At 45.4% G+C, this 12,669-nt stretch overlaps 1 protein-coding gene across 1 annotated transcript; it reads right to left on the bottom strand.

The window, feature by feature from the left end:
• Positions 1 to 186: 186 nt before the first annotated feature.
• Positions 187 to 7,076, bottom strand: LOC101879848 (uncharacterized). Its single transcript, XM_034068975.1, has 2 exons — positions 6,138 to 7,076; positions 187 to 1,149 (listed from the first exon to the last, which is right to left on the bottom strand). The coding sequence occupies exons 1-2, from the start codon at positions 7,074 to 7,076 to the stop codon at positions 187 to 189; spliced, it is 1,902 nt and encodes a 633-aa protein (XP_033924866.1).
• Between the last annotated feature and the right edge of the window lie 5,593 nt (positions 7,077 to 12,669).

Genomic DNA, 12,669 nt, shown 5'->3' with positions numbered 1-12,669 from the left:
TTGTGCTTCCTTCTCCTCTTGATTTCTTCCAGGGAAGAAGTGATGGCCGGGTCCATTTCTCATTCAATACTGTCAGTGACCTTTTTACTCAGGAACTGTGGTAGAACCAACATCAAATCATGAGGATTAGTGGAAATATCCCAGTGCTTTAGTGCCTCATAGGCTGTCTCACTTGACATGAAATCTTCATGTCCTGGATGATACAACTCTGCTATGTTGCCAGTGGCTGAAAAGCCTTCTCCTGCACCCCAGCAGAGCCCCCTTCACCTCCTTGTTCCTCAGGCTGTAGATGAATGGGTTGAGCATGGGGGTGACGACTGTATAGATGATGGAGACCACCTTATCCAGGCTCCTGTGATTAGATGGGGGTTGTAGGTACATGAAGAATCCTGACCCAAAGAACAAGGAAACAGCCATCAAATGGGAGGTGCAGGTGTGGAAGGCTCTGGCCCTGCTCTGTGCTGAGCACATCCTCAGCACAGTCCGAATGATAGAGATGTAGGAAAGCAAAATGATCGCACTTGTGCCTACCACATTGATGGTGACAAAGGCAAAGATGACCATCTCACTGCTGTGGGTGTCGGAGCACACAAGCTTTAGAACAGGAAATTCATCACAGAAGAAGTGGTCAATGCGGTTGGGACCACAGAAGGAACCTCCAAACACACACCATGTGTAGATGATGGCACTGAGGAAGGAGAATAGGTAGGATGATGCTACCAGCTGCCAGCAGACACGGCTGGAGATGATGGTCACATAGAGCAGGGGCTGGCAGATGGCAACGTGCCGGTCGTAGGCCATCATGGCCAGCAGGTAACACTCACTAATAGCAAAGAAAGCAAAGGTGAAGAACTGCATCATGCAGGCAGTGAAAGAAATGGTTTTGTCCTCTGATAAGAGGTCTGCCAGCATCCTGGGGGAGATGACTGTGGAATAGCAGATGTCAGTGAAGGCAAACTGGGTGAGGAAGAAGTACATGGGGGTGTGGAGGCTGGGAGACACCCTCACCAATGTGATAATGCCAACGTTCCCCACCAGAGTGACAATGTAAGGCAATAGAAAGAAGACAAAAAGAGGTGTCTGTGCATGAGGGCTGTCTGTAATTCCCAAGAGGATGAATTTAATCTGGGTTTGATTTCCTCCCATCACCTGGCGTTACCTGCTGAGGCAAAAGGAAGAGAAACAGAACAGTTTTAAAAAGTGGACATTCACTCTTGGACCATATTTAGCAACTATCAGTCACTGTTTTAACTGCAACATTTTGGTTAAAATCTCATATTCTGCTATAGTTTTAACCCCAAATTATGTTTTTCTGGTTTTCAGTGAAGGTATTTCTAAAAGACCAGGAAGCAACTGAAGCAAAAAATGGCATTTTTGGTTTTCTATGCTGGAACACTTAAAACGATGGATTTATTTAGTCACTTTTGGACCATAGTTTAATCCAAACAATGGCCAGTTTAATTGCTAAATTACTGTATATTCTACTGTCATGGTTTAAACCAAGTCCACACAGTTCGTTCTCTCACTCCCCTCCTTTGCTTCCCAGACTCCTGGAGAGTTAGGAAGGAGAATCCAAAGAATGTAGCCCCACGGATTGAGATAAACACTGTTTAATAACTAAGGCACAACACGAATCACTACTGCTACTACTACTACAAACAATAGTGATAAAGCCAATAACAAGTGAAGAGAATACAACACCTCACCAGCCACTAACCCATAACTCACCCCACACTGCCTGACCGAGCACCGACCAATACCTCCTCCATCCCCTCAGAGCTCAGCCCTTCCGGGTCTCTCCCGGTTACATCCTGGGTATGACGTGCTATGGTATGGAATACCTCTTTGGCTAGCCTGGGTCAGGTGTCCTGTCTCTCCTTCCTCCCTGGCAGAGCATGAGCTCAGAAAAGGCCTTGGACAAACCAAACATTTGAGCAGTAACTCAAAACATCCTTGCTATCAGCAACCATTCCCAGCCCGGAAGTCAAACCACAGCACTGCACCAGCTACCAAGAAGGAGAAAAATGACTACAGCTACTGCTCAAACCAGGACAATTTTCTAACCCAAATTACATATATTTTGTGTTATACAGTTGAGGTATCTTGAAAAGAACAAGGAGCACATTCAAGGAACAAATGGCATTTTCAGTGCTAGGACTCTGAAAACTATCAATTCATTCAAGCACATGTGTTTTCAGATTAAAGAAAAGAATCAGATCTTTCTTCACTTTCACTTTTCAGTTTTCAGTGCTAATTTGTTCAGAAGACACCTGAAAACCTCATAGTAACACATGTAAACCAGGGGGATAGAAAGTCCCAGTCCCAGTGAAATCCAGCTTACACATGAATGAACTGCACCCATTTTCACTTGGCTTTTCGTTATCATTCCAATCAACAAACCACATTTAACAAACTGTTTGAGATCATTCCTAACAGATAACATTCACATGATTTATGGTTTTCTGAGCTCCAGCACATTGAAGCATCCTAAATCTATGAGCATTCAGCTGCTTGCATTAAAAAGGAGTTGATGTTACAATGTGCTGATTTGTTAGTGACTACATTCTGCTGACAATCTGGAATGTTGCATTTCTTTAGAACAAAAGAAGATTCATCCTCATTGAACTCTTGAGTAATTCAGTGCATCTTGCTTTAGCTGTCTATGGGAAAGAAAACAACCTGCAGAAACCATTGCTTCCTCTTCTTCTAAAGAAAACCCACACAGGTAAGGCTGATTTCTGATGCAGCTTTACTAAAGAGGAAAAGAGGACATGCAGAAGCAAGCCCATTGCATAAATGCAGGTGAGGCTGTGCTTTGTGTTGGTGTTACCTCCTGTGCCTTCCCTCTGCCACAGAGTGATGGGAGCCAAGGGTTTATCCCCAGTGCAGCAGAGAACATCCAGGTGCCAGCATCAGCTCTGTTCAGCTCCTGATGTGAAGAGAGGTGAGCTCCTGCCAGACTGCAAGAGCCCAGCTTGTGGTGCTGGGGCTGTAAATACAGTTGCATGTGCTCTCCTGGGAGGAAGCCTCCAGGGCTGCTCATGCTTTAGCAGAGGAAAACAAAGAGAAGGAAAAGCAAAGGGTGTGAAATCACCTCTGAAAGGCATTGTGGTGCTTGGGCATCTGAGAGACATGGCATGGATGAGCCATGCCTGAGCACAGCTGCACAGCAGCAGTGATGAGGGCTCATAGGATGCTTCTGACATACTTGTGGACCATGCAAAGGTTTTGGTCTGAACTTGCTGACACAATAAAAATGGGTTCAGAAACTTATCTGACCTTGCGGACGGTCTGCAAATGGTAAATGGAGCACAAGTGACTCCATCTCTGGAGCTGCTAACGTCCATCTGTGCACACTTGAGAGCCCAGATTTCCATTCCTAGTGAGGTTACACATATATGTAGAGCCTGGATGTCCAAGAGCTGAGCTGGTGACTCTGGGCTTCCACTGTCTTCAAGGGTTAGAAATGGGCATTTTCACACAGTGATGAATTGTCCCAGCTTTAACTAATACACCTTCATGCCTGTGAGCAGTCTCCTCTGGGGTTCCATCCTGAGCCTTTGCCCATTTGTCCCCTATCTCTATCAAACCTCAGGGAGGTTGAGCTTTTTCTAGAGGAGTTTTATTTTCTAGTTTATCTGGAGTTCTGCACATCTTTGGAATGCTTTGATGGTCCAAGGCCAGGTTGGATGAAGCCTGGGGGGCCATGGTTAGTGTGAGGTGTCCCTGCCCATGGCAGGGGGGTTGGAACTGGATGACCTTAAGGTCCTTTCCAACCCTAACTATTCTATGATTCTATGGTGATTTTGGCTTTCTCATTTATTTTCTTAGGAAATTTTGGACCTGTTCCTGACCAAGAGATTGACTTGACCTCTATAGACTTGGTCCTGGATCTGCCTCATCATCACCTACTTGCCTGATGCTTTGTAAACTTATTCCACTTATTCTGCTGTACTTATTCCAGGTCTTCTGTTCCTGCTCTACTTCTCTTGCTCAGGTACTGTGAGATGGTCCCTGTCACACCATTGTGTTCTCTGTTGCCTCTCTTTATAGAGATTCAAGACACAAACCCCTGTGGCAGTCTCCAGGCTCCTGCAGAGCAGAACCCATCACCCTCTGCACCCAACAGCCCAGCCAGTGCTCACTGCTCTGACAGTCCTTCTGCATTCAGAACATGTCCCTACATGGGCAAATGAGGAGATAGTATTTTCAGTAAGGTGAGTAAAGTAAGAAATTGATATTTACATTCAAGTGTTATTATCTTTTCCTTAGTGCCTTCTACTTTACCAAGTACAACATTAGACTCATTCTTCAGTAGATTGGCAACACTTTGTTCTGGAAGTAGCTTTGGCACAATGTTTATCTGCTGGTTTTGTGGCAGAGGACACCAGAGCTTCACTGACACCAAGCACTTTGGTTTCCTCAGCCTCTTCCTTAGGCTTCCAGGCTTGGTTTGGAACCATTTCTAAGTCTTGCTTTCTGCCTATGACCAGTTTGTGCAAGAAGACCACAGATAATCTGATTTATCTACACTCTTTTATTGCCCTTAGTGGTTTTATTTCCCCCTGTGTCTTGGTCTATTCCTATCTACACTTGACATTAGCACCAGGCCCCTTGCTAGCCCTGTCAAAAATAACTTCCAAAGCTGTCAGCATCTCCAGGTGATAGCTTAAAACCTGCATGATGACTTGTTATTATTTTCAGGGGTTTGTTCCTTTTCCAGTGAAGTAGAGGAATTGTGATGGTATTATTTAATGAGGTACACTATTTTAAGATGAAAGATGCATTTCTCTCATTTATGTTAGGCTCTGCTTTATAGTTTCTATCAGCTCTCTTATCTAACTGATACACCTAGATAACTTGTCTGAAGAATCTATGTATTTTATGTTTATATAGGTTCTATATGAAGACAGTCTTTAATGCTCAGGTCTGTATGGGCCACATACTGAATAGCAAAGGTGTCTGTGCTGCCAAGCTCTTTAGCAATTAATTATATCCATTCTGGCTCACTCATTCACAAATATTGAAGCCACTTTCCCCACACCTAAGACAACATCTCCCATCTAGATGCTGTTTGCCAGAGCACACACTGCTCACCACCCATATACTTTATAAATATAAGTTGATTTCCACTCACAACAAGTAATGGAAAGAGATTCTCCCACACCAGTGTGTTCTGGCTTCTTTGAGAGCCAGGCAGCTCTCAGTTACCATTGGTTCTGTGCTCAGTATACTCTGTCATCTATGAGAACTAGCCACATTTGTGACTTTTATGAGAAACCCACCATTTCGTTCCTGGTGTGCTTAAGCATGATCTGGGCATGGCCATGGGATGTGGGTGCTTATCTCCAGGTGGAGTTCCATTTATCTCACCATCTAAATAAATGACACTTTGGATGAATGTAAAACACCCCTTAAAATGAATGGGAGCATCCGTTGATGTGCCCAAATTGTCCTCAACACTGGGTGGTCTCAGCACAGTTCATCATCCTGGATTACGAGTTATATTATCTACAGTTTCTTTCTGGAAGTGAAATCTCTTGAGAGGCTGCAGCCTGGGGAGGGATTCCCCTTGATTTGATATTAAAAGGAGCAGCTTAGACCTTGATTCCCACCAACTTCTGCTCTTTGAAAGGCACAAACAAATGCAATGAATCTTTTGAAACCTTTTCTCTTTCTCAGCCAGCAAATGTAAAACTGCACTTCCTGTTCCCTCCCACCCCAGCAGCTTTAATAAAGAGCTCACAGGTAAGAGTGAGGAATTTTATTGGAGCTGAGGGACAAGGTCAAGAATCTTGCAAGAAAAAGACGTCTTTATCAGTGACCAAGGCTATAACCGGATAAAGCTGATTGGTGTTTCCTGTGAGGAAATGAGGCCTGGGATAATTGGGGGTAATTTCTTCCTCCAGGCTGGGGACTACAAACGGAAGTGAAGTTTGAGGCTCAGTCTCCTCTTGTTTTCTTGCCAGAATGCTGTGATTTTGGGGATCTGTTTCTCATTCAATACTGTCATTGGCTTTTGAGCAGGAGCTGTGAAAGAACCTACATTAAATCATGGGGACTGTTGGTAAAAATGTTGTAGTGTACCACAGTCTTTCTCAGTTGATATGAACTGTGCATGTGCTGGATGATAGAACTTTCTTCCGTTGCCAGTGGTTGAAGAACCTGGTCCTGCACTTGATCAGAGCCCCCCTCACCTCCTTGTTCCTCAGGCTGTAGATGAATGGGTTGATCACGGGGGTGATGATGGTATAGATGATGGAGGCCACTTTATCCTGACTCCTGTGACTAGATGGAGGTTGTAAGTACATGAAGAGCTTTGTACCAAAGAAGGAGGCAACAGCCATCAAATGGGAGGCACAGGTGTGGAAGGCTCTGGTCCTGCTCTGTGCTGAGCACATCCTCAGCACTGTGAAAATGATAGAGATGTAGGAGAGCAAAATGATCATGCTCGTGCCCACCACATTGATGGTGACAAAGGCAAAGATGACCATCTCACTGCTGTGGGTGTCAGAGCACACAAGCTTTAGAACAGGGACAACATCGCAGAAGAAGTGGTCAATGCGGTTGGGACCACAGAAGGAACCTCCAAACACACACCATGTGCATACAATGGCACTGAGGAAGGCGAATAGGTAGGATGATGCTACCAGCTGCCAGCAGACACGGCTGGACATGATGGTCACATAGAGCAGGGGCTGGCAGATGGCAACGTGCCGGTCGTAGGCCATCATGGCCAGCAGGTGACACTCAATAGTACTGAAAAAAGCAAAGGTGAAGAACTGCATCATGCAGGCAGTGAAAGAAATGGTTTTGTCCTCTGATAAGAGGTCTGTCAGCATCCTGGGGGAGATGACTGTGGAATAGCAGATGTCAACGAAGGCAAACTGGGTGAGGAAGAAGTACATGGGGGTGTGGAGGCTGGGAGACACCCGAACCAAGATGATAATCCCAACGTTTCCCACCAGAGTGACAATGTAAGTCAACAGAAATAAGACAAAAAGAGGGGTCTGTGCACATGGTCTGTCTGTAATTCCCAACAGGATGAATTCAATCTGTGTGTGATTTCCGGCCATGACCAGGTGTTACCTGCTGAGCAAAAGGAAGAGAAACATCAAACTGATGAAAAATGGAGATTCAGATCTGGACCATATCTATCTGCAATCAATGACCACTGTACATGTTACATTTTCTATTATTCCAATATATTTTCTAACCAAATAGACATACATATATATATTCTGTTTTTCAGATGAGTTATTCAGAACAGAACAGGGAGTTTGTCGAAGCAGTAAATGGCATTTTAATTTTTCTATGCTTGGACAATTAAAGCTATGGATTTAGTCAAGCACGTGTGTTTGAACAGAGAATCAGACCTTTAATCACTTGCAATGTGAAGGAAATTTGTGTCAGAAGACACCTCAGAGGATCCTCACAGCATTGCACATAAATGTGGAGCAAGAGGATTTCTCAGTCCCAGTGAAAGCCCAGCTTACACATGCATTACCTACAGACAGTTTCCTGTGGCTTTTGATTATCATTCCAGTTACTAAGTCACATTTAAGGAACTGTTTGAGATCATTTACAACAAATAACATTGACATTGTTAAATTCATGATTTATACCTTCCCGAGCTCCACCACAATAAAGCACCTAAACAAATGGGCATTCAGTTTCCTGACTTAAAAAAGGCGTTGATGCTATAACAGGTTTATTCTAAAGACTGATTTATTAGTGAGTGTATTCTGCTGACAATTTGAAATGTTGCATTTCTGTATAACAGAATAAAATTAATTCTCATTTAAGTATCAGATAAATCAGTGCATCTTGCTTCAGATGCCTATGTAATAGAAAACAACCTATATAAGGCATTGCTCCCCCTTCTTATAAAGAAAACCCACATTGGTAAGGCTGTTCTCTGGCACAGCTTTACTGAAGAGGACACAAGGACATGCAGAAGCAAGCCCACTGCCTCAGTGCAGGTGAGGCTCTGCTTTGTGTTGGTGTTACCTCCTGTGTCTTCTCTCTACCACTGAGTGATGGGAGCCAAGAGTTTATCCCCAGTGCAGCAGAGAACATCCAGGTGCCAGCATCAGCTCTGTTCAGCTCCTGATGTGAAGAGAGGTGAGCTCCTGCCAGACTGCAAGAGCCCAGCTTGTGGTGCTGGGGCTGTAAATACAGTTGCATGTGCTCTCCTGGGAGGAAGCCTCCAGGGCTGCTCATGCTTTAGCAGAGGAAAACAAAGAGAAGGAAAAGCAAAGGGTGTGAAATCACCTCTGAAAGGCATTGTGGTGCTTGGGCATCTGAGAGACATGGCATGGATGAGCCATGCCTGAGCACAGCTGCACAGCAGCAGTGATGAGGGCTCATAGGATGCTTCTGACATACTTGTGGACCATGCAAAGGTTTTGGTCTGAACAGACTGACACAATGAGAATGGGTTAAGAGACATTCCAGATCTTGCACACAGTCCTCAAAAGGGACATGAAGCACAAGTGACTCCATTTCTGGAGCTGCTGATGTCCCTCCGTGGAGGGAAAGCCCAGTTTTCCATCCCCACTGGGGTTATCCACATGTAGTGCCTGGATGTCCTGCAGCTGAGCTGGTGCCTCAGGACTTCCCCTGTATTCAAGGGTGGAAAAAAGGCATTTTGAGGCAGGGAGGAATTATCCCAGCTTTAACTAATAGGCCTTCATCCTCCTGAGCAGCCTCAGCTGGGGCTCCATCCCCACCCTCTTCCTATTTTCCCCCATCTCTATTTAAGCTCAGAACAGGCAGATTGAGCTTTACTAGAGCAGTTGTGGTTTCCAGTTTAGCAGCAGTTCAGCACACCTATGAAATCTTTTGGGGGTGACCAAGGATTTCTCACACACCTTCCTAGCAGTTTTTTCACCTGATCCTGCACAAGGGATTGACTCGACCTGACTTGGCTTGGTCTTGAATCTGCCTCCTCATCACCAGCTCTGCTGATGCTCTGGAGCCTTGGGTGAAATTGGCCCAGGTCTGTGTTCCTGCCATACTTCTCTTGCTCAGGTACTGTGAGATGGTCCCTGTCACACCATTGTGTTCTCCTTTGGTTCTCTTGATAGAGATTCAAGACACAAACCCCTGTGGCAGTCTCCAGGCTCCTGCAGAGCAGAACCCATCACCCTCTGCACCCAACAGCCCAGCCAGTGCTCACTGCTCTGCCAGTCCTTCTGCATCCAGAACATGTCCCTACATGGGCAAATGAGGAGATAGTATTTTCAGTGACGTGAGTAGAGTAAGAAATTGAACATTATATTCAGTTGTTATTATCTTTTCCTTAGTGCCTTCTCCTTTACCAAGTACAACATTAGACTTTCATTCTTCAGTAGATTGGCAAAACTTTGTTTTGGAAGTGGCTTTGGTGCGATGTTTATCTGCTGGTTTTGTGGCTTTGTTTCCCCAGTCTCTTCCTTAGGTTTCCACTCTCAGTTTTGAACCACTTCTCCGTCTTCCTTTCTTCCTACACCTGGTTTGTGCAACAAGACCACAGATAATCTGATTTATCTACTTGTTTATTGCATGTTGGTTTTTTTCCTCTCCTTCTTGGTCTGTTCAGATGTACACTTGACAAGGCTCTGGGAGGGATTGGAACCCCAAATGATGCCAAGATTGTGGCAGTGTGCACTGCTGGGGGGTCAGGCTGATCCGTGTGACATGCACTTTCCTGTCATGTTTGGCTGTAGATGGAGGTTCCCAATAACCCCCATGAAGGCTTTAACCTGCCTGAGGGGAGGCTGAGCTGAGCTCTGAGGCAGAAGCTGTTCCCTGGGAGGGTGCTGAGGCGCTGGCACAGGGTGCCCAGAGAAGCTGTGGCTGCCCCATCCCTGGCAGTGCTCAAGGCCAGGTTGGACACAGGGGCTTGGAGCAGCTGCTCCAGTGGAAGGTGTCCCTGCCCATGGCAGGGGTTGGAGCTGGAGGAGCTTTCAGGTTCTTTCCAACCCACAGCTCTCTGGGATTCTGATTTATGGTTTTTGAACCCAAGAAGGAAAAATTTGCATTTCCCATATTATGAAAAACAGTGAAAGTATAAAGGGGAAGGTTGGGTTGAGCAAGGACAGACCCATGGGCAGGACTGCATTCAGCTGGCTTTAGACACCTGCAGTGTCAGCATGTGTGTGTAAAGCTGAGACCACAGAGAAAAGGAAGCTTCTGTGTATGAGAACATGTGGATATTTGATGTGGGATGGATGATGTTTTGCACTGTTTACACAACCAGTGGTATTGAGAATGGCTGCTTAAAGGGTTGTCAGATGCAAGGTCGATCTTTGAGATGTTTGCTCTTTATATATCTATAACTTAGTTATATAAGTACTACCCGAAGTGAAGGAGATGAATGAGGATGAGGAGATGGCCATTGAGTGTGTGAGCCATTAGCAATGGGAAACAGCAGTTCCCTTCATCCCCTGCCTGAGGTTGGTGTAGACAAATTTAGCTGGATCTTCTGAACCCATCTGAAGGTGTTAAAGCTTTACCAAAACCCTGTCTGCTGTCAGCTGCTTTTCTCTACATAGAATATGTCCCACTCTTGGTTTTGTTTCCTCCTTTTGCACACACCAAAGAGTCCCCCTGAGGATATTTAAATTTGGAGAATATGAAGCAAAATGGCTTTTCAAAGGCCAATTTTGGGTCCAAAATGGGCAGGTGGAATCACACAGACTTCAAAAAGGGAAAATGCTGAGTCCTGCCCATGGGGAACAGTTGCTCCAAGCACCAAGACAGGCTGGGGACACCTTAGCAGAGAGGGACAAGGTGGTTGTGGTGTCCTCTGTGTTGAAAGGAGGCATCAATGTGTCCTTGCAGCAAAGGCAGCCACCAGCACCCTGAGAAGAGCATTGGTGGTGGGTCAAGGGCCTTTCTGCAGTGAACATCTGAGCACAGGCCAGACCCAAACATGACTACAGAGTCAGAAAATCACTGCAATGTGACCTCTTATCTATTTAATGCAACACTAATTCATGTGGCAAATGAAGGCATGATATTATTGTATTTTCTTGTCCTTAAAGAAGAGCAATCCTCCCAACAGGAAAGAAATCATTCCAAAGACGTGTACTTGTTATAAAGGGTTTGGATGTTCATGGGAAAATGATTATGTTTTGCAGCACCAATTCCTTCCATAACAGCCCAGCCAGAGGTTCCGCATTTAAGCCTTAAGAAATTTTTTTCCATACATGATCTATTGACTATTATTTTATCAAGGTATTATTCAATATATTATTTATGACCTTTAGCCATCATGGTTTTATCTGCAAGTAATTGGGTGCATTCAGAGGAAACCCCAGATCCTGCCTTAACCTCATGCCCTGTGTGTTCCTATGAGCTGGGAGAAGTGATCCAACCTCTTCCTATGTTTCTTTGTCTCCTGCTGCCAAGAGAGTGGCTGGAGGAAACCACTTGAGTGTGACCATGTTTGTCCTCTTGGGCTTCTCCAACCTGTAGAAGCTGCTCTTTGTGACTGTTTTACTCGTCTCCATCCCCATGGTGGTGGGAACCTCATCAAGAGCAGCTCTCAGCTTCATGTGCCCATCTGCTCATTTCCTCCTAGGAAATGTACTTATTTCCTCCATAGGATGTAACTGGTGTCTTGCTTTCCTGGGTGGGCCTGCCCCATGGAAAGCTAACACCATGCTGACCTAGGAGCAGAGTGGAATTTCATCCCCTGTGATAAGCAGTCACGCAACTTGGTCTGGGAACAGCCTTTGCAGACACTGTCTGAGCAGTGTTGGCTTTTGCTTGGATGTCATCTGATGCTGATGACACAGATGCTCCATTTTTCTGGCCATATGTTGTATCCAGATGTGCCCAACTTGTTTCATGGCTCAAAGACTGTTGGTGTTGTCCAGAATTCCCCAATCACCTCCTCTTCTTATGTCTGTCCATCCAGGCAAAGCTGATTTTCTATCCCAGCTGCAGCTTATTCATGATTTCTCATTCCATGGTCTGAGGGTTGAGTCACACTGGTCAAGGGGTTATCTTATCAAATTCAAAGTTTCCACATCTGAATTAGTCACCAAAGGTTCCCCTTATAGAGACAAGGATGCATCTGGGGCTTGGATCTATTTTAAACTTCCATATCAGGGGTTTCTTCTGGAAAAAGTGTTTGGTTCTCTGCACTTGCAGTGAAGGGTGATGGGCAGACACAGCTCCAATGTGGGTTGTGTTGAGAGCAGACACAGGCCATAGCCTGAAGAGTCAGTTTAAGCCTAATGGGAAATATCAGCTCACTGTGCTGATGTGTTGGGGTCCTTCAGAAACCCCACTCCAAAGTGAGGAGGTGACAGCAGCTTTCATGCAGCCATGGGATGGTTTGTGTTGAAAAGGAGCTTAAAGTTCATCCAGTTCCATCCCAAGAAGCGGTTATATTCTGCATAGGTGGATAGGAAATTATTCCTTGGAAAATACTGGTGTTGGTTTGGTCTTAAAAGAGCAGTAAGAGAGAAACTTTAATCCCTAAACCTGGCTGCGGCCGAAGGGGCTGCAGGAAAGCTGGAGAGGGGCTTGGGACAAGGGCCTGGAGGGACAGAACAAGGGGAGGGACAGAACAAGGGGAATGGCTTGAACCTGCCCAAGAGAGGGGAGACTGAGCTGAGCTCTGAGGCAGAAGCTGTTCCCTGGGAGGGTGCTGAGGCGCTGGCACAGGGTGCC

This window comes from Melopsittacus undulatus, chromosome 13, assembly GCF_012275295.1.
Source record: "Melopsittacus undulatus isolate bMelUnd1 chromosome 13, bMelUnd1.mat.Z, whole genome shotgun sequence".
In the NCBI taxonomy this organism is placed as follows: domain Eukaryota; kingdom Metazoa; phylum Chordata; class Aves; order Psittaciformes; family Psittaculidae; genus Melopsittacus; species Melopsittacus undulatus.
The sequence above is the reverse complement of the archived record's forward strand: the minus strand, read 5'-3'. Positions and strand labels throughout refer to the sequence as shown.